We start from the raw sequence: 23,273 nt of genomic DNA, 5'->3' as shown, positions 1-23,273 counted from the left end.
CTATATATCAGTACCCTATCAGGGAAAAAAAAAAAAACCTAGGGAGGAAGAACAAAAATTCAAGCTTGGACTAAAAGACAACGACTAAGGCGAAGGGAAGAAGTGGATTATTTTATGCAACAGCAAATATATCCTGAATTACCATTGTTGGGTCTGGGTACCTGCTGTCTAAAAGGGAGCACTTAGCATAGAATTTTATTGCAAACAGGTCTTCAAAACAATTTACAAGCATTGCATTCTTATTGAATTTGGCTCTATTAAAGCAACCAAACCACTATCATTATAAAAGGATACAATAAACCTGCTATGTATCAGTAGGATAATATTTTTGTGGATTGTGAAACTGTTTTATCATTTCTTTTAATGAATATGTTCTAATTAACTTAAACTATGGAAGTTTAGAATTAAAAATACAAAATTAAAAACAGCTGAATGGAATTATTGTAATTAGGGATACTGCAATCTTAATGAAAAGTGGATTTAGCTAGATTAATATGCAAAGAGTTGACCTAAAACATTAATCGGCTCTACTTAAAATTAGCATACAATTTAAAAAAGGAGGATTTGTGGCACCTTAGAGACGTCTTGATGTCTGATTTGTCTGATCTGCTGAAGTGAAGAAACAGATTGACAGAGCCCGAACAGTACCAGAAGTTACCTACTACAGGACAGGCCCAACAAAGAAAATAAAAGAACGCCACTAGCCATCACCTTCAGCCCCCAACTAAAACCTCTCCAATGCATCATCAAGGATCTACAACCTATCCTGAAGGATGACCCATCACTCTCACAGATCTTGGGAGACAGGCCATTCCTCGCTTACAGACAGCACCCCAACCTCAAGCAAATGCTCAACAGCAACCACACACCACTAACCCAGGAACCTATCTTTGCAACAAAGCCCGTTGCCAACTGTGTCCACATATCTATTCAGGGGACACCATCATAGGGCCTAATCACATCAGCCACACTATCAGAGGCTTGTTCACCTGCACATCTACCAATGTGATATATGCCATCATGTGCCAGCAATGCCCCTCTGCCATGTACATTGGCCAAACTGGACAGTCTCTACGTAAAAGAATAAATGGACACAAATCAGACATCAAGAATTATAACATTCAAAAACCAGTTGGAGAACACTTCAATCTCTTTGGTCACTCGATTACAGACCTAAAAGTGAAAAGAAAAGGAGTACTTGTGGCACCTTAGAGACTAACAAATTTATTAGAGCATAAGCTTTCGTGAGCTACAGCTCACTTCATCGGATGCATAGTTTTACTTTGTGTGGAGAGACTGCTGAATTGGAATTAATTTGAAAACTGGATACAATTAACTTAGGCTTGAATAGAGACTGGGAATGGATGAGTCATTACACAAAGTAAAACTATTTCCCCATGTTATTTCTCCCCCCCACCCCACCCCACCCCCCACTGTTCCTCAGATATTCTTGTTAACTGCTGGAAATAGCCTACCTATTTAGTCATCTCTTTTCCAAGTTGAAAAGTCCCAGTTTTATTAACCTCTCCTCAAACGGCAGCCGTTCCATACCCCTAATCATTTTTGTTGTCCTTTTCTGAACCTTTTCCAATTCCAACGTATATTTTTTGAGATGGGGCGACCACATCTGCATGCAGTATTCAAGATGTGGGCGTACCATGGATTTACATAGAGGCAATGAGATATTTTCTGTCTTATTATCTATCCCTTTCTTAATTATTCCCAACATTCTGTTCACTTTTTTGACTGCTGCTGTACATTGAGTTTATGTTTTCACAGAACTATCCACCATGACTCCAAGATCTCTTTCTTGAGTGGTAACAGCTAATTTAGACCCCATCATTTTATATGTATAGTTGGGATTATGTTTTCTGATGTGCATTACTTTGCATTTAACAACATTGAATTTCATCTGCCATTTTGTTGCCTCGTCACCAAGTTTTGAGAGATCCTTTTGTAGCAATTTGCAGTCTGCCTGGACTTAACTATCTTGAGTAGTTTTGTATCATCTTCAAATTTTGCCACCTCACTGTTTACCCCCTTTTCCAGATCATTTATGAATATGTTAAATAGGACTGGGCCTAGTATAGATCCCTGGGGGACACCACTATTTACCTCTCTCCATTCTGAAAACTGACCATTTATTTCTACCCTTTGTTTCTGATCTTTTAACCAGTTACCAATCCATGAGAGAACCTTCCTTCTTATCCCATGACTGCTTACTTTGCTTAAGTGCCTTTGGTAAGGGACCTTGTCAAAGGCTTTCTGAAAATCTAAATACACTATATGCACTGGATCCCCTTGTCCACATGCTTGTTGACCCCCTTAAAGAATTCTAGTAGATTGATAAGGTATGATTTCCCTTTACAAAAAATGTGTTGACTATTCCCCAACAAATTACGTTCAGCTATGTCTCTGACTATTTTGTTCTTTACTAGACTTTAGTGTCTGAAAAAAAATGCAAAGTATAATTGTCTGTTCTATGCAATTTGTTCTAAAGGTTCCTGACCTCTCAGATTGGGAGCAGAGTTTTTAAAGCACATAAATGACAACAGTGGATGAACCAAATCCAGTGGCAAAGACTTAAGGTTGACTACTGTATTAAATTATAACTCCAAACATTTAACTAAAGATATAAAGAACTTACCGTCTTCTTCCTTTTGTCCTGTTCTGTAGGAGGTTCCTCATCTTCTGTCATTTTGGGCTCCTCAAAATGAGACATCAACATGCAGCTAAGAACAGGAATACAGATATTGTAAATTCACACTAACAATTAAAACATTCAAGAAATAAATGGCAGACTAGGTCTTCAAGATAATGGAAAAATATTTATAAGTTATTTAAAAACTAGCATTGCTTTTTAACAGTAGCCACCTCAACAGGATTATCAGCGGATAACATAAAGGGTCCCATGTCACTCGAGAGGTTTAGCGGTACCTATTTTATTGTAAAGGGGTGCTTCCACTGTTAGAGGCAATAGTGTCCTTTTTAAATTGCCAACCTGCTTAGACAACTTGTTTTCAGCTAGAATATATTGAGCCAGTTTTTAAAACATGTATTCCTACATCATATGTAAAACCAAGTCCCGTTTTTTTCAGTTTGTTTGCTACACTAAATAGACATATGGATTTAGAATTTACTGTGGTTACAGAGAGGGCTCAAATGTTTTTCTATTTAAGTCTCTGGTTTAAGTCAGGTTTTGAAGTAAAATTTAAAAATTTCAGATGCTTAGGGATTGGTTCTGCTTTATAAGAACTGTGCATGTGCCAAGGCTGCAAAGTAAGCCTACTGTTGAATGCTGCTTGCTAATAAAGTTGTCTCTACTTTTGTGCTCTGTGGTGGTTTAACTTATTCTTTCATTAAGGTTTTTCAAGGTTCAGTTTAATAACAGTGCTATATAATCCCAATATTTCACATGTCAGAAATGCTTGTGCACTTTAAAAATGGCTCTTAGAGGTTTGTTTTATTACAGTAAAAAGTTATTAGGGTCTTCAATAAAAGTGAATTGGTGAATAAGAAATTTATTTTCAAAAGGAGATGTGTATTCCATAATTTGATGCAGATTGGTAGAAATGAAAGGAAAAGCACACAGATGGATGCGGGGCTGCAAATTTCTGACCCCAAAGTTATGATGAGCCAATAAATAATGTAATAAGCCCTCTGTGGTGAAGATGCTGCAGTCCAAATGTTCCTCAATTAGTTAATGAAGAAGGTGTCAGTTCCCTTGGTTTCAAGATTGTTCTCTCTTAGGACATACCTATACTTGAGAAATGTATCACAAGACTCTCATCAGTTCTGACACTAGTTAGTTCATAGATCCTTTCTCTCCCCTTTGCAAGTCAACAGCATACTACAAAACTATACATAAGCAATGTGAAAGAGAAGTGTGTGTTTGAACAGCAACCACAGAACCCAATGGCTTCCCTTGTTTTACATTTAAGATAAGCCATGGAGTCTGCATCATTGTGGTGTAAACCCAAGTTGCCAATGAAGGTTCCAGGCTGCATTATGAGTGAAGTCTAAGATTTTTGAGTATTTTTTCACTGGGGATAATAAATAAACTGTCTCTGGGAGGGGGGGAATAAAAACAAAAACTGCCCTTGACAAAACATTAATACAACCATATCCCAGTTCCTTTAGTGTCTAAATAAACACTGGGGAAGGCAATTAGAGAGAGATTCTTAACCAGTAACAAACTACCAATCATAAAATAACCAGATCCACAGAGCTCTTTGCAAAAGCCTATAGTAAGAAGGTAATACTATTATGGACCATCTGGAAGTTAACAAAATCCGACTTTGCAACTTACAGCTGAAATAATACTTTCAGAAGTTACACAAAATGAAGAGGCAGAAAATGTTAGTAAGTTCTAACCACACAAAAACTCGCTCCTGATAATGACACATGAATCAGTAGAACAGAAATTGGATTTGATTCATACCTCAGCATGGAATTTAGGTGACTTACACAAACCAGTACAGCAAGTAAACTTGCTTCTTTACATGAACAAACTGAGACTTTAATTTAGGACAATGAATCTCTGAGAAGCAGAGTGGAACACAGAATAGTCCATGAAATTTAAAAGTAATATATAAAATCGGATAAAGGAAAAAACTCTTTTTACACAGCACATACTTAACCTGTACAACTCATTGTCACAAGGATTACACACTTGGATGAAAAATGGGAACATCCACAGTTACATTACATAGGGTAAAAAACTTTTTGTACCGGATATAAAGACCTCCTGCTTTAGGGCATAAACCAATTAAAACATACAAACAAAGCGGTTAGAAAGAATTGTCCCCTATCAGGCTGTTTATCTTTATTTATCTACTATGGAGTTTATTGCAACCTTCCTCTGAAGTATGTTGCATTGGTCATTATCAGAGACAGGATACCAGGCTACACAGATTACTGATTTGATGTGGTGTTCAGATGCTGTGTTGAAATGGAAAAAACAAAATATTCAATCAATTTATATTTTGTACATTTCTCTTCCATACTGACAGTTACTTAATTAACAAACCCCTCAATGTGTTTAAATTATATCTCAGAGATGCTTGAAATTAAAGGAATGCCCCTCTCCTATAGTAAGATCTTCTTGATTCCTGCATTATAACGCTTAAGCTCCATGCTCTCTTCACAAGTACAAGAGGGATATGTTGACAATGGATAATCCATATTTTAAACCAATGTCAGCTATGACATCACACTCTGCTTTCATTGTGATATCTGTTTTTTTGTCAGATTGACATTGAATTTTGAAGCTGATGAGATAACGAAATTATGTGTTATCTCTGAGTTTTAAAGTTCTGTTTTTTCTTGCAGGGATGTGTTTGATGTAGTTCAAAGTGAACACTTTTTAATTTTTTTTAGCAGGGGTTTAAAATATGCAGCGGAATTTAACTTCTTCCTGTTTAATATCCCTGTTGCTGCCAAATTAAACAGAGGAACAGTGTATATTATTTATGAGCCTGAACAACACTGATTTTTTGCAAGATAGAGTTGTAAACTGAATTCAAATTATTTTTCAGCTAAAACATTCTCTAACTTGACAGAAGATAAACATGCTGGAGAAAATCTCAATAATGACACTCTTGCTTTCTAGAATACATTGCATTTTGATATCCTTATTACCATAGCACCGGAGAACAGATTTTTCCCCCTCATACATACGTGTGAGTGTTGTCAATAGGAAGATGTTTATATGTAAAATCCTGCCTTCTCTCTCTTGTAGCTGATATGGTCTCTGCTTGGGGAATAAAATATGATGGTGGCTTATATTGATGTGTTATTGCTAGTCTTTGTTTTTTCCATTAACAAAAAGGTTTACTCTTCACTATTGTTCATTTTATTTTATTTATTTTTATAATTCATTGTAAATGTGTAAGGAAGATTAAGGCATAAAGGAATTGGATGTGTGAAAGCAGTACCTACATTTGTTATTTTTACACTCATAAATACCTCGTAATTTACATTGTTTTAATGCATTTAGGCAGAGCAGCACATTCAGAATTACAAAGGCTCTATCTGACCATAAATTAACAACCTTAGAAGTACTTCTAAGTCACAATGTAAGTCCGAAAACACCTGCATCACAGTGCTTATGACCTCTGTAGAAGGAAAATTTCTTACCAATTACTAGAGTTCTCAGAATATATAACCTCCGCAGAGACACACTGGCCTTACAATTTCACAACCATTCTAACATATTTTAAACATGGGGGGAGAGGGGAGGTTTCCACCTGTAGACCCAAGAACCAGGCCTCATCACATAAATATTCATTTCTCTACTTCGTCTAAACTAGCTGCACTACTCCCAAGAAGCAAGGAAGGAGGATGGATCAATGTGGATCTGCAGCAACAATATATTTTGGGAGTTCCAGTTACTGATTAAAAACATTCCTTTCTCTTTCAAGAAACTGCTTTATCTAATATGCCTTGTAGAAGATTAGCACACAGTAATTCTCATGAAGAGGGATGAGGACCATTTAAATAAAGACTTTTACATCTAAGATGCAGATACTATTATGTAGACAAGCTGTGGAGGAAGGGTTACTCTTGTAGAATGGGCTCCCAGTCTCTCCAGTGCTGTAAGCTGGGTACCAAATTTCATCCAGTCTTGATTTTCTCCCCAAACACCAGAAACAGGATATCTTGCAAAAACACATGGTTCATTTTAAGCAATAAATCAAGGTCATTTTATGTCCATTTTATACAATTCAGTCTCAACAGGTAAACTTTGTTGCTTTGGGAACAAGCCTGAAATACTTATGCTTTCATTGATACACCTATATATACCCCGATATAACGCGACCCGATATAACACAAATTCAGATAGAACGCAGTAAAGCAGCGCTCCGGGGAGAGGGGGAGGAGGCATGCTCAAGTGGATCAAAGGAAGTTCGATATAACGCAGTTCCACCTATAATGTGGTAAGATTTTTTGGCTCCTGAGGACAGCGTTATATTGGGGTAGAGGTGTACCACCTTAGGAGAAACACTGAATGAAGTACATATAATTTATAAACCAAATGCTCTTTAATATATATGTAGGGGTGTAAGTGCACACATGCTCATGAAAAGCCATGCAATAAAGAGATCAAGTTTATAGAGCTGTCAAGCGCTTAAAAAAATTAATCGCGATTAATCGCACTGTTAACAATAATAGAATACCATTTATTTAAATATTGTCCTCTGGAAAGGTGGGCTATGTACGAAGGGGCACACAAATGTTTAGCATATTTGGCATGTAAATACCTTGCAATGCCGGCTACAAAAGTGCCATGCAAATGCCTGTTCTCACTTTCTGGTGACATTGTATAAAGAAGAGGGCAGCATTAACTCCTCTAAATGTAAACAAACTTGTTTGTCTTAGTGATTGGCTGAATAAGAAGTAGGACTGAGTGGACTTGTAGGCTCTGAAGTTTTACATTGTTTTGTTTTTGAGTGCAGTTAGGTAACAGAAAAAAATCTACAGTACTTGTATGATGTGAATTGAAAAATGCTATTTCTTTTATAATTTTTACAGTGCAAATATTTGTAATAAAAAATAATACACACTTTGATTTCAGTTACAACACAGGTTTCAGAGTAGCAGCCGTGTTAGTCTGTATTCGCAAAAAGAAAAGGAGTACCTGTGGCACCTTAGAGACTAACAAATTTATTAGAGCATAAGCTTTCGTGAGCTACAGCTCACTTAATACAATTTATCTGAAAATGTAGAAAAATGTCCAAAATATATAATACATTTCAATTAGTATTATACTGTTTTACGGTGAAATTAAAACTGTGATTAATCACGATTAATTTTTTTAATTATGATTTTTTTTAGTTAATTGCGTGAGTTAATTGCGATTAATCGACAGCCTTACAAATTAGACATTGCATCATACAATTACCTACCACAATGTCTTACAAATCGGCGCATGCACACGCATACACACGCACAATTTGTAAAACCATGTGGTAGGTGAATTTATTAGCCAAAGTCTAATTTAGTCTACTCCCACTTCAAGCTTGTTACAAAATTACAAAACTTTTCTCATGCTTCAATACTCCCATGAAACCCCATACAAAAAAAAATCTACTATTGTGAAAACAGACTTCTTCAGAACATGCAACTGTCTCAACTCCCCAAAGCAGTTTTTCCAGGGAGAGGGAGAGCGAGAGCACAAATCTTAAACTGCTAGTACTATTCAGTACACACAAGTTAATTAGATTTTCCACTTACTCTTTGTATGTTCTTGTTTCAGGATCTTCAGTCATAACATCATGCAGCCCTTCCACAGAAATGTTAATAATGCCACAGAATTTATCTTGGATAACACTGGAAAACAACAGGAAAATGTTTTAGCTGGACAAGCTAAACAGGAAATTTGCTTGATAAGGATAGGGCACACCTAGATTGCAATGTTTTCATATTTAATGCTCAGATGAACACATTGTCAAGTAGCCTTTCAAAACTTTTAAAATAAATTACACAAACAGCTAAGAAGCAACTGGCAAAACAAGTGATCAAAAGTATCTAAGAAGCAAATAACTAGAAAGGTAGAGTTTTCTTTTTTTTCCTTTAGAAGAATGAGACTGCACTATATGTCTACCAATAACTTATACCATACAACTTTGTAGACAGTTACAAAACTGGACAAAAATTGAAGTATCTTAAATAAGGGGAAAACATTTATCATTACTATATGAGTGCAATTCATCTTTAAATTTGGAGGATAGGATTAAAACTCAAAATGATGTGCACAAACTGGAGAAATGGTCTGAAGTAAATAGGATGAAATTCAATAGGAACAAATGCAAAGTACTCCACTTATGAAGGAAATATCAGTTGCACACATAGACAATGGGAATTGACTGCCTAGGAAGGAGTACTCTGGAAAGGGAGCTTGGGGTCATAGTGGATCACAAGCTAAATACAAGTCAATAGTGAAACATTGTTGCAAAAAAAAGAGAACATCAATCTGGGATGTATTAGCAGGAGTGTTGTAAATAAGACACAAGAAGTAATTCTTCTGCTCTGCTCCAGGCTTCAACTAGAGTATTGTGTCCAGTTCTAGGCACCACATTTTAGGAAAGATGTGGACAAACTGGAAAAAATCCAGAGAAGAGCAACAAAAATTATTAAAGGTTTAGAAAACATGACCTGTGAGGAAGATTGAAAAAATTGGGTTTATTTAGTCTGAAGAAGAGAATGAGCGGTGTGAAATGATAACAGTTTCCAGTACATAAAAGGTTGTTACAAGGAGGAAGGAGAATGTATTTTGCTCTTTTAAAAAAAGACTATGTAAACCTAAGAAAGATTAAAAATATTGGAGAAAGAGTGATATTGGGACTGAGTCTAACAAGCATAGTTTCTAATAGCAATAATATATTTCATAGAATTATACACCTGGAAGGGACCTCAAGAGGTCTTCTAGTGCCACTGCACTCAAGGCAGGACTAAGTATTACCTAGACCATCCCTGACAGATGTTTGTCTAACCTGCTCTTAAAATCTTCAATGACAGAGATTCCACAACCTCCCTGGGCAATTTATTCCAGTGCTTAACCACCCTGACAGGAAATTTTTCCTAATGCCCAACCTAAACTGTCCTTGCTGCAACTTAAACTCATTGCTTCTTGTCCTATCCTCAGAGGTTAAGGAGAACAATTTTTCTTAAACAACTTCTAAAATTTGCTATTACAGCAGGAGCATATCAACATTGTCTTTATGAAAAACAGCTTTGTACTAAAATACTGTATATAAGCTTGTGAACAAATTTTGACTACCCCAAAAATGCTTTCCTTCTTGAGTAACAAAATTACTTAAATTTAATTTTTGAATTAAACAGTCTTGTGAGAAATGAAATTCAAGAAAAATCTTGGATTTGAATGAATACCCTTACCAGCAATAGGCTGTTTTTACATCAAGGCTAGTAAGGACCAATATGATCTTGTTTTGACTTCCTGTGTAACACAGGGCACAGAATTTCACCCAGCACATCTTTTAGAGCCTCATCCAATTCTGATTTAAAGACTTTTAGTGATTGAGAATCCACAACATCCCGATGGTTAATCATCATCACTCTTAAAAAATTGTGCCTTAAATCTAGCCTGAATTTATCTAGCTTCAGCTTCCAGTCATTGTACCTTTTTATGCCTTTGTCTGCTAGATTGAAGAGCCTTCTACTAAAAGTTTATTTTTTTAAAGTTTTAGTTTGAATGAAGCAGCTAAGGGAAACAAGACCTTGTAACTACCTTTGAAGACAGCTATAAAACAGTCTTTTATACTTCATTGTGACAGGTTGATGGTAGTGACGCTCCTGTTCTATTTTAAGGCCCATTTCATCCTTTCATAGCTTGCAAATGGATTTGTTGAACTGGCTCATAACTTTCACTATTTTGGGAAGGGCGATATTGGAAGCACGTAATACTTTAGGAAACGTTTTTGTCTGATCCAGATACTGCAGTGCTTGCTTAGTCTCATGAAGGCACTAGAATGCTCCTATCAACTCTGCTGGAGCATCCAACCTCTTAACAAGCCACTTTAACAGCATATGGCCTACATATATACTATTCTGTTCTATACAGGTTCCTATACCACACCTTTAACCATAGTATCTGAGTACCCTCCAGTAATGCATTAAGCAATGAGACTAACATTTGTTGCTTGTTTGTTCTTTCATCTCCTCCCCAGGGGAAGATTGTGTGCAGTGGAATGTTTTCTTTTGGATTTAAAAAAAATATATTTACACATACATACACACAGAGCTATATGTTTATATGAGAAAAGGCAAGGCCAAAGAAATACGTCTTGCTCTTAGAGTGGAAAGTAGTGAGGTTTGTGATGGTTATTAGTTCTTGTGGGAGTTCATTCTTTTGTCTTGGGCCAGTTCCCAAAAATGTGCTATCATTATTGTAGAAAGTTCCACTGTGCCAGAAGAGCAAAGTTCACAGCCTTGGACTTTATCTTCAAGCTTTTGTAGATAATTTGGGCCTCAGCCATTGAACACCTTTAAGATAAGGATGAAGACCTTGAACTTGATTCGAAATTCCATGGGAAGCCAGTGTATAGAGCGGAGGACAGGTGTGATGTGTTTGCGGTAGCCTCTGTTGCTGAGTAGACTTACCCCAGTGTTTTATACTAGCTGGAGTTTCCTAAATGTTGAAGGCTTCATGGCCAGGTATATTGCAGTTGGCTTACCTCAGTCCTATCCATTATCTTCTAAATATTCTATTTTATAAAGTAAAACTGTATTTAAGTGGTGGTAAAAATAATCTAAAATAGTTTTTTTTAATTGAAGTTCTACATTTTAATTCTTGTCAGGTTCTCATTTTACTTTCATATTTAGGATAAGAATTGTTCATAAAAGATGATAAAATGCAGCTTTCAGATTACTTATAGTTATTTGAATATGTTCTCTTTTCATCCAAAAAAAGGAAGAAAATATACTACATACCTAGGAAAAATAGATACACTGCATCTAGCACTAGGATGTTTCATGTCTTTGTTTCTGAAGTTTTATAGTGAATACATGAAAAGTTTTTTTTAAAACCTGCTTTGATATTACTTTATTTAATTTATGATTAAATAACCATCCTGACATCAAAAGCTTTTGTCCCATCTTTCACTCAAGTCTAGAACATGTCCTCTAGGAAATGAGCTTGTAACTTGGTGTTAAAACGTCTAACACCAAAAATCCACATCAGTTATCAAATGCTTCAGTATGAAGCGTAGAATAGTCTAATTGTACACAAAAGGACACAACAAGGGAACACAAGCAGGACACAGTATAGCAGATATGGCACATGGCCCAAGCGTGCAAAGAACATACAGGGCTGGTTTCAATGAGTTCCTGCATTTGAATAGCTCTGGGATTCTGGAGGTGTAGACTATACCCTTTGAGCATATGACGCTCAATCAGAAACACAAGCCATCTGGCATATATTTTCTATTGCTCTCAAGATGCATGATTCTTGGACCGTTGTTGGGGTTTTGGTATCTATATATTAACAAGGGCTGGTCTCGGGAAAGTACACTTCTGCAGGACAGGAAATGGCCAACTGTAATCCACCTGTTCAGGGGTCTCTTGAATGGATTATTTTAAGTGGCCAGAGTGCAAACTACACTGGGCAGCTCTCTTCTTCACATTTTTGGGGGGTTTCAGTGTTTACCAAATTGGTGGCAAAAGCTCATAGGAAGGCCCACCTGAACACCTAAGCTTCAAAGGATCTCTGATTCTCCAAAACATATCAGAGAAGGTTGACCATTGGGAGCCTGAGATCCTGTCATCTGGAGCTAGGGTGGAAGCAAGAAGTGGTATAGAGCTTTGTGGTAACATTGTTTGGTCAGGAACATTCTGAAAGGGAGGCATCTGGATTATAAATTTGTTTCATCATCGTTTTCTTCCTGTTATCTGGGAGTGGAGAAAGGATCTTTCTATTACATTTATATATAAGAAAATTATCATTTTTATTCTTTGTGCTTGCAGGATCTGGTAAAGAGATTAAAAAATGTAGACTATTGCAAAGTTGAGAGTCAGGGGAATGCAGAACACTTGCCAAAAGTGGGTAAAAATTATAGTGTTCAGTAAAGATGTGTGTGACTTTTCAGCCATGGAACAAAAGGAACAAAGTTTCTTTTTCCAACAATGCCAAAACCCTTACCAAATATCGAATAATTAAACAGTACAATTTTTTTAGAATACAAGACACATATTGAAAAAAAACAAGTCTATGCATGGTTACCATTGTCTAAAAACAAACCTACATTAAAGATCAAGGCAATATAAAATGTGTTATGTCTTACTCTCACTTATTCTCAAGGAAACCTCTTGCAAATCAATGTAACAAAATAAAGGATTTCCAAAATTAGCCAGTGTCTGTTCCTAGAAAGGTACTGGCAAATCAAAGTGGCAGGCTGATTCAAAATAGCACTAGGGACACTGTGTTTAAATCAGGGGTGGGCAAACTACGGCCCGGGGGCTGGATCCAGCCCCTCAGGGCTTTGGATCCAGCCCGTGGGTTTGCCCCCCCTTTTGCGCCACGGTGCCCGTGCTGCTCCGGGAAACGGCCAGCACCACTTCCCTGCGGCCCCTGGGGGAGAGGGGGAAGAGGGCTCCGTGCGCTGCCCTTGCCTGTGGATACCTCCCCCGAAGCTCCCATTGGCAGGGAATGGGGAACTGCGGTCAATGGGAGCTTCAGGGGAGGTACCCACAGGCAAGGGCAGCGTGTGAAGACCTCGGCCTACAGGGATGTGGTGCCGGCCACCTCCCAGAGTGGCGCAGGGCCTGGGCCAGGGTAGGCAGACAGGCAGAGAGCCTTCCCTGGCCCTGCTGCCACCCTGGAGCCGCTCCAGGTAAGCAGTGCTGGGCCAGAGACCGCACCCTGAACCCCTCCTGCACCCCTCACCCCAACCCCAAGCCCCCTGCTGCACCCCGCACTCCCTCCAGCACCAAACCCCCAGCCCTGAGCCCCCTGCCACACCCCACCTCCACCCAACCCCCTGCCGCATTCTGCCTTCACCCCTCCTGCACCCCAACCCCCTTCCCTGAGCCCCCTCATACACCCCACACCCCTCCTCTGCCCCCACCGCTTGCCCTAAGCCCCTTCCTGAACACCACACCCCCTCCCACACACCCTCCCTCACCCCAATCACCTGCCCCAGCCCTACATTCATGGCCCTGCATGCAATTTGCCCATGCCAATGTGTCCCTTGGGCCAAAAAGTTTGCTCACCCCTGGTTTAAATGAATTTTTCTTTCAAAATTAAACAATTAATATTGTCTATAGTAGGAGTTTAATACAGAAAAAAGTAAGCATCTAGGCCATACCCTTCTCCTCTTATTCCATATAGTTCTATTTCAGCCAATAAAAATATTTTTATTACTAGCCAGTGGTTCTTTCATGATAATTGCATTTCTATCATCGTTATTCAGAACACAACTTTTCTCTGGAAAAAGACTTAGGATCCAACACTGCTGGTTTATATCTCCAGTTAATAAGGACTGTAGGACCCAGCTCCAATGCTCCATAAACACTATTTTAATTGGTGGAAGGGCCTCTCTGCAAGTAAAAACTTATGCTATAATTAAAATTACACCAGGATGTAGTATGTGTACTTGTGACATGTTTCGGTTTACAGCTTATTTTAATATACATTTACTTTCTCAGAATAAAAGTGGAAGTGAGATGTAGAATCCAAATGGTGTGGGTTCCAGGGAAAATATTATAAATGTTTGCCCTTTCCCTACTCCATCAACCAAGCTATTCACAATTTTTTATTATTCTAGTAAGTTTGTGCAAAAATTGAGCTTTATCATTTCAACAACATACCAAACTACTGTAGACAAAATTCTACCATCATTTTAATAAAACACATACCCCGAAGAATCAAAATGTTGGTACTCAACAACATTGCCCCTGCCACTAAAGTGTATATCCTGTTAGTCTGTCTGAAAGGGAGTTGTGAGATCACCACCTTTGGGGGGGGGAGGGGGGAGGAAGGGGAGGAGCTGGATTGGGAAACTGGAATCTTTGCTTCCCTTTCTTGAAGATCAGGAGGAAAAGTACAGAGGTGAAATCTTCAGTGCTCTTCCACAATGGCCCAGAGGATTGATGTAGGAACTGATAAGTCAATAGGGAAGAACATTCAAATCACTTCCCTATTGGCCAAGGGTAGCAGAGGTGGCAAGGGTAGATTAAAACTTCACTCTTTTTCTCCATGGGCTAGGAGGATGGGAATAACTCCAAAAATACACCACAATGAATATAATTCTTTTCATTTACTAAAACAGCATTTGAATTAAAAAAGATATATTAAATGTAAATATTGAAAAATTAATGCATGCTTCCTTTAATAGAAAAAAATACCCCCCACCCCCATCCCCATTCCAAACCTCATATCAACATCAGCAGGATTTTTGGGTGCTTAGCACTTCGAAAAATCAGACCAAGGGTGTTTTTCATTTTACAATGGAATTTTTTTCTCAAAATTGCTTCCATATCAACACCATCTTTGTAGTATCTTTAAGAAAATATAATGAAGAGTTTCACTAACTGTGGTCAGTGGAATGCTTGTGGTCCACAGAGCACTTGTTGGTCACATGGAACTGATTTCTCCTCATTTCCAACTAATAAATCACACAGAGAAACAGCCTAAAATTACATTAAATAATTACCTAATATCACTTGTGCATGTAAGCAATGGCTGTAGCTGCCTCAGGAATGTTACGCAATAAAAAATGAGAGGGCAGTCTGATTTTGAGGGGTTGCTGTATTATAATGTAACCTATACTTTGAAACAGTGGGAACCGCTGATCTAAGGAACAAATGTATAAAAACGGAAAAGCATGGTCCATATGCTCCCTTCTGTTATAAGAGAAGCCACATGAATTTCTCTAACCTAGGACATTATATTGATCCCTTACTACTAAGTACAGGCATATAAAATGTTACAGACTGTTTAGGAAGACGGAATTTTTTTTAAAAATCCACTCAGTTAATATTCTGTAATTGTTACTAACCCCACAAGAAAACCTACTACCACCAGATCAGTGAATTCTATATAAGAAACAGAATGCGACAATAAGCACAATGGAGCAAGAAGAAAGCTAAGATGTTGGATAGCTAAGTTTCAGCTTCAATGACCATGATATATAATCTCATTTTAAATCTGAATCCAAGGCAATAAACATTTTCCATGCTTTCCTCCTCTCTAAATACATGTGCATATTATACTTAACATCTCTATAGCATACATAGTTGTAAAATTATCCTTCTAATGCCAAATAATCCAATTGGTTGAAACAAGGTCATGTGACCATATTAGCCGTTGCCTTAGTAGCATATCAGTGATTCATTTTTAAACTTAAAATAGATGACCTAAAATAGAAAAGTCTCATTAAAGGATGCTGATGCTGCACCACATTTAATACAAAGAAATAATGGGTCAGACACTCAGCTATAGCAAGGAGTATATAGTGCAGCGTACGTTGAGAGCACAGGTCTAAAGGTAGTGGAAAGCTTGTTTTTGCACTGGGGCTGTTGTGAACAGGAGCAGTCCTCAGTAGCAGCTTAGAGTAACCTGAGAAGCTGAAACTGCAGCTGGGAATCAATCCAACATAGAGGAATCTCAGACATGTGACCTATGCTGCTAGCAGGAAAGTGGGATGATACAGGAGCCCTTTGGTGATTCTATGCCTTTAGAACAGTGGTTTTCAAACTTTTTTTCTGGGGACACAGTTGAAGAAAATTGTTGATACCTGCGACCCAAGGGACCTGGGGTTGAGGGGTTTGGGGTGCAGGAGGGGCTCTGGGTTGGGGGGATCTCAGGGCTGGGCCAAGGGATTGAGGGGGGTCAGGGCTTTGGGTGCAGGCTCTGGGGTTGTGCCGGGGACAAGGGGTTGGGGGTGCAGAAAGGGGTTCCAGGTTTGGGGGAGTGCTCAGGGCTGGGGCAGGAGATTGGGGCGTGGGGTTGGGGTGTGGACTTACCTCTGGTGGTCCTGGTCAGCGGCACAGAGGCAGGCTTCCCGCCTGTCCTAGCACTGCAGACTGTGCTGTGTCCTGGAAACAGCCAGCAGCAGGTCTGGCTCCTAAGCAGAGGCATGCAAAAGTGGCTCCGCGCAGCTCTCGCCCACAGCACTGTCCCTGCCAGCTCCCATTGGCCGGGAGTGCAGAGCCAGTGCTTGGGGCGCGGCAGCGCATGAAGCCAGACCCGCTGCTGGCCGCTTCTGGGGAACAGCACGGTATCGGAACAGGTAGGCACTAGCCTGCCTTAGCTAGGTAGCACTGCCGAAGGCACTTTTAACATCCCAGTCGGCAGTGCTCACCAGAACCACTCGGGTCCCTGGGTGCTGAGCAAGGTGACCCAGTACTGGTTCGCGACACGAACTTTGAAAAACACTGCTTTAGGGGATGCCCTTTGCACATTGTGGTGATCGTCCCATGGCAGACTGACCAGAATCTACTGGCAGCATGATGAAAAAAGGATGTGCAACACTAAAGGATCTCAAAAAGAAAAGGGTACTTGTGGCACCTTAGAGACTAACAAATTTATTTGAGCATAAGCTTTCGTGAGCTACAGCTCACTTCATCGGCTGCATCTGATATCAATTGATATCAATTCCACATTATAGCATTTTCTACAAAACCATCAACCAGTTAACTGAACAGAGAAATTTCAACTATTTTTAAGATAATTTAATACACTTGATTTTTTGACATTTCAAACCACAATAGATTCAACATCAAAAGTCTAGCTGAGTAAGTTACAATGCTGAATGTTCAAACAAGATGACTTGTGCCTGACTGTCAGGCATTGTTCGTTTGATAAGCCTAATTTGGTCCAATTCTGAACTTCTCATTGGATTTTGAGGTAGGGACTGAACTGGGTCAGTTACATTGTATCTACCAGCCTCATAAAAACTGTAGTACTCTATTCCTTTTTCCACCGAGTCTCCCAGCACCTTCAGCTTCTGTCTAAACTGGACGATTTTATAGATTAGGAAAAGGATCACAGCACAAGCCAAAATGAAAAAGGCTAATAAAATGTCAAATGCCCGATTCAGTTTCTCCATCTGCTGTGTACAGATTAGAGATGTTTTTAAGGATACAGATGCAGCATCTGGAGGAAATATATTTTTCTGTTCCATGGTCAAGTTAACTGGCACAATCTGTGCAGCTGTTTGCACTGGTAATACTGATAACACTGTCGTTGCTTCTGATGGATTCCCAGCAACATATTCTTCATAAAGAAATTGACTGGCAGATGTGGTTGGAGCTCTTCCCCAGAAAGTAACACGTCTAGTTCCAGCATTTTCCAAATGTACAAGTGTATCATATTTGGTTACCATATGCGATGCCATCACTAAAGTGGTGGTGCTATGATGGACACCTGCAGATGCTACACTCCAAGCGGTTTCTGGATTAGTGGTAGTGATAGCACAGTTTGTAAATTCGGTCCATTTAACATAATGCAAAGGTCTACCACGCAATCTTGAGGGATTTTGACAATGGATTTTGACAGAGATTGAAGATGATGCTAGCCAATTACGTAGCCCAAGCAGTGTGCAGCTACAGTTCCAAGGGTTGTTATTTGCCTGTAGATGAGTTAATGAAACCAAAGGCTTGAGCACTTTCGGCTGCAAATCGGTAAGGTTATTAGATGCTAGATTTAGAATCTTCAAAGAAGATCCCATTTTTTCAAATGTATTATCGCCAATACTAACTATTTTATTTTTGTCTAGTTGCAGGTACATTAAATTATGCAACAAAGTAAAAGTGTTGGAATTTACATGTTCTAAATCATTATGGCTTAAAATTAACTTTTTAAGGTTATTTAATCCAGCAAATCCATTCACGACAATGCTTTTTATTTTTGCACTTTTTAAAGATAGATATTCAAGCCTGTCAAGTCCTTTAAATGCAAAAGGATGTATTGACCCAACAGGGTTGTGAGACAAGAAAAGTCTTTCTAGATTTTTAAGTATTCCAATGGCCTTTGATGGCACGTGTGTTAAATTATTACCTTCAAGGTACAAATACACAAGGTTTCCAAGGTGATGAAACGCTGTATCTGATATCCGTGAAATCTTATTGTTGGCTAGGTTAAGCGTTTGAAGACTAATCATTCCCAAGAAAGTGCCACTTCCAAGGATACTGAGGCGATTTCGTTCAAGCGTTAAGTATCGAACTGAAATAAGACCACTAAATAATCCTCTAGGAACAAAAGATATTTGATTATTCTGAAGGTATAAACAATGAAGATCTGAAAGCCCTTCAAATATTCCTGGATCCAAACGTTTTATATGATTATTATTTAGATGTAAGTAGCACAGTTTACTAAGTTCAACAAAAGCCTTTGGATGCACATATGAAATGCTGGAATTATCCAAATAAAGCACAGCAAGCTTCTGAAGGCCTGTTAATTCATTTGGAATTACATGCGATATATTATTCCCACTGAGGTATACAAGTACTGTACTTTTTGGAAAGTTCTTTGGAATGCTTGAAAGACCTAAGTTACGACAGTTAACTTGTTTCCCAGTGCAGAGCTGGCAGACGGATGGACAGCCAAGTACCTCTTTCTGGAGCAGCAACAAAAGAAAACAGTTTAGGATATGGAGAAATACTCCTGTGCAGGGTACAGAACTTTGAAGTCCACACACATCCCTGTCTTTGGCTTTTCCAGTCATCTCTGACTTAGCTATTAGAGATAAAAAAAAATCAAATTTGTAAATATTGCTCATTTAAAGTGCTAAGATTCTATTCGTATAATTTTAAAAAACAGATGCAACTCTTTATGATATTTTTAACATTCTCAGACAATATGCCATATAAATGAACAAATAGTACTTTTAAAGTATTTACTTTTAAAGTATTTACTTTTAAAGTATCATAAAGATTATACTGCTTCTTAGGCAATTACCCTATATTAGAAGGGAACTAAAAATAGAGTAAAAGAATGGTAAAATGGTAAGAATGGTAAAATGAATATGCCTGCCAAGCTAGTTGAAATATATTTAATCAGTTATCATTTAAAAGCAACTAATTCTGTCATAACAATGGCTTTCAGTAAATTCAACACATTGCAAATTCTTTTCCTTATTTTTATATATTTGAAAATGCCTAGTTTTAAAGCTTTACTGGCATTCATAAAGAAACACTTACTGACTTATTTTATACATTGAAACAAGTTTCTTTTCATCCGTAACCTTTCATTCCCGTTTTGAATTTTACTTTCAAGTAAGCCCAGTTAAGGTCAAAATATTATATATATATATAAAGTCTTACCACAAACCACAACTTCATATTATCGGGTTGGCTTGTTAGGCAGTTCATTTGATTTACTTACTAGTTTACTTTTTAGACTTACTGTAAGACCTTTGTTAGCAACATTCTGGTTTAATAGAGCACTCACTTTTTGCCCTAGGTTTTGCAACTGTTCACTCAGGAAACAGTCTTCCCATAGGCTCTTCCACAGCGTGTGGTTAAAGAGAGGTTACCATGGATACAGGAAATAGTGAGACAGGAAGTCATTTTATCTGTGCTTCTAAAGTATTGTTGGAAAGGAAATCTCAGCTGTTTATTTCTAGAAAACCCAGAAATAAATTCACTTGTAGTACATAGCCGTTACAGTTCATACATGCTTACTTTTTAAAAACTGGTGGTGCACAATAAGAGTTGCATGTCAGATGGCTAGGTAGATCTAAATATTACAGAGTAAAACTTATCTATTGTGATAACACACGTCGTAAACGTAAAAGCATTTATTCACAAACAGAAAATAAATCATTTTAAGCATTTACACAGTTCACTCACTACAGAGAAAAGTTGTTCCTAATGCAAACAACATAATTAATGTACTCTTACCAAGTAAGAAAGCACTGTCTATAAAAGGGGACTTGGGCTGTGATCTCATCAGGTCTCACAAATTAAGCGAAATCAGGTCTGCTCAGTATTTGGATGGAAGAGCAATGAAATCTTAAATTGTGTAGGAAATGGTGTGGTGAGACAATAGAAAGCAATATTTTATCTAAGTCATTTTTTGAACTTGATCCAGCATATCATAACATACCATTATGTTGCTGGGGGTGTCTGATGCAATTTTCAAAAGCATGCAAGTGACTTTCATTGAGATATGTGCTCCTAAATCACTTAGGTGCTTTTAAAAATACTACACATCATCTTTGGGAGGTATAAAAAAGGAAGTTGTGAAATCCTGCGATAATTAAAAGATCTTGTGATAATTTCTGTAAGTCTGGAAATCTCTGCATTCATGTTCCAGACAAAATTAATATGACTGCCTAAAATTCTCCCTGCAATTTCAACTGGAGAAGTTATTCTTGTCCCCTCTTAAAACATAGTTTTGTAGTTATGTATGTAGAATTCTTGACATATCTCACATATAACTTTTTATGTTTCAGCAGTGATTCAGTCATCCCTATGATAAGCAGGGCTGGTAGCACTGCCTGACATTAAGGCTGGCTGACACTTCCCATATGATTCAGTTGCTTAAAGCTTTCCCAAACGGCAGTGTTATGGCTGAAATTTTCCATACTGCATATCTGCCTGACGCTGAACTTTTTTTGGGGAAAAAATTCAGTTAAAACAGTTCTGCCATTTCCATGAATGAGGTTAGGGATAAACTCATTGCTTTGTCCATATTAAAACACTCTGGTAACTTTTTCTTTGAGGATATCTAATGTCCCCTTCCTTTGGAACAGGAACTTAAAATTGGCTGGGGAGGGAGGGCTTTGGCTCAGAGATGTGTGTGTTTGCCATCCCTGTGAAAATCCACTCAAATTTGGCCAAATAATAAGCCTCTGAAAAATATCACTTCACACATAATCTCTGAAGAGTCTGTCCTGATTCAGAATGCATATTACATAAAAAAACACTGTGCTAAGAACATTAAGGCTGCAAAGTCAAACACTCAAAAGTCAGAAAACTGCCAAAATTAGGTTGCTTGTTGAACCTTAATTTGCTCCTCTGTCAATGTGCATTAAGATAATCTTTATTTACATGATTGTGCCCTATTTTTTCTATAGAACCTTGCCTCATTTAGTGCACAAGATGGATAATATTCTCTGAATGGGTATTTAGTCACTATTCCATTTTATCCTTATCATTCAATGTATGGCCCCATGTCTTATTTACTGCATAGTATTTAAAACCTGCACTGAATAAAAAATTATTAAATTTCCTCAGAGGTTTTTCTATGACACCAAGAACCATTCACAAACATTAATGAATTTATCTTTACAACATCTCTCCAATGTAAGATATTATCCCCACTTTACAGATAAGAAATTGAACCACAGGAAAATTAAGAACACATTTTTCAAGCGTCCATTAACTTTGGGAGCCCAACTTGAGAGGCCTAGGGCCTGATTTTTCAAAGCATGTAACATTTTATAAGCATTTTATTCACCTAGAACCATCATTGACCCAACATGGGTCATCAGCAGAGATAGGAACTTTAGATCCACAGCACAGACCTTTACCATTTGAGCTAACAAGTAGCAGTAGTAAGTTGTTATCTTCTATGTGGCTCAGCCACCAAAGGGGGCTTTGCCAGTAAGTTTCACAGCTATTTGCTAGACAGCACCAGAATCAACTCAAGTCAATTCCAGATTCTGGATGGGAGCATGCTCTAGCTATTATAGATCCTTCTGCCTGTTTCTGGCCTCAGACTGCTCCTATCCCTTCCTTGGCTCCTACTTCCTTTCCCCCCTTGGCTCCTCACTCCTTTGCATTCTAGTCAGGCTGCTTTCTCCTTTTCCTCCTTGCTGCTAGGAGGGGAGAATTTATAGCATAGAAGAGAGAGTCTCCCTGCTCTCAGTTCTGGTATCTGGCACCATAGCTCTTGGCAGCTAGAATGAGCAATTCCAGGAAAAGTCCTGCTCAGTCCCTGAATCTCCAGAACGGACCACACAGTCCCTCTGTGGGGATGTCCTGTGTGCACTCCAGTTATCACACAAGAGTTGTGTGGCAATGGAGGATTCTCAGTGCAGATGAGTCTTTGAAATATAATGCTGCCTGCCTCTAACAAACCTCTACAGTGGATGGGCAAACTGTAATTTTTCAGCAAAAACAACAAGGAGTAGCACCTTAAAGACTAACAAATTTATTTGGGCATAAGCTTTTGTGGGCTAAAACCCATTTCATCAGATGCATAGAGTGGAAAAGACAGTAGGCAGGTATATATACATAGTACATGAAAAGATGGGAGTTGCCTTACCAAGTGGGGGGTCAGTGCTAACGAGATAATTAAATTAAAGTGGAAGTGGGCTATTCTGAACAGTAGAATACCAAGGGAGGAAAAATCATTTTTGTAGTGGTAATGAGGCCAATGTAATCAGGGTAACCCATTTCAAACAGCTGATAAGAAGGTGTGAGTAACGGTAGAGGGAAATTAGTATGGGGAAATTAATTTTGGGTAGATTTACATGGGGATAGCAAAGGGCAAATGCTCAATATCATGGTGAAACCTGCAGACAAATTTCAAGTTTCTGCTCCAATACCTGGATGCACTAAAGCTTCTCAACAAAATGGTTGTTAAAAAAACCAACCAACCAAACAAAAAAAACCCCACAACCAAACACAGGCAAAACAACATACTTTTCCCTAACTTTGTTCTCAGAAACCACTGAACTGTCTTTGCTAAAACTTTATAAAAAATCATCCCGAGGCACACATCTGGGAAAATTTAAGCCCTAAATTTGGCAAGGTTGTAAGCAATTTAACATAATGTCTTATAACGGAAACACCTTAACTACAGG

The 23,273-nt window shown here is 38.3% G+C and overlaps 2 protein-coding genes across 9 annotated transcripts in view; both read right to left on the bottom strand.

Moving 5' to 3' along the window:
• IPO11 (importin 11) overlaps positions 1–23,273 on the bottom strand; it is a 277,976-nt gene that overhangs the window by 13,504 nt on the left and 241,199 nt on the right. For 5 of the 8 annotated variants that reach the window (XM_038401357.2, XM_043515249.1, XM_043515250.1 and 2 more), the window contains 2 exons: positions 8,236–8,331; positions 2,648–2,732 (listed from right to left, as the gene is read on the bottom strand). In XM_038401357.2, coding sequence (XP_038257285.1) covers positions 2,648–2,732; positions 8,236–8,331 — 181 coding nt within the window. Of the gene's footprint in view, positions 1–2,647; positions 2,733–8,235; positions 8,332–19,070; positions 19,196–23,273 lie in introns of those variants that run through there. The other 3 variants (XM_038401363.2, XM_043515251.1, XR_006281719.1) reach the window with 2 other exon arrangements.
• Positions 17,090–19,184, bottom strand: LRRC70 (leucine rich repeat containing 70). Its single transcript, XM_038401366.2, has one exon. The coding sequence runs from the start codon at positions 19,182–19,184 to the stop codon at positions 17,259–17,261; it is 1,926 nt and encodes a 641-aa protein (XP_038257294.1). The 3' UTR covers positions 17,090–17,258.

The sequence above is a fragment of the Dermochelys coriacea genome, chromosome 5 (genome assembly GCF_009764565.3).
Source record: "Dermochelys coriacea isolate rDerCor1 chromosome 5, rDerCor1.pri.v4, whole genome shotgun sequence".
Lineage (NCBI taxonomy): Eukaryota > Metazoa > Chordata > Testudines > Dermochelyidae > Dermochelys > Dermochelys coriacea.
Note: the sequence above shows the minus strand (reverse complement) of the source record. Positions and strands in the feature narration are given on the sequence as shown.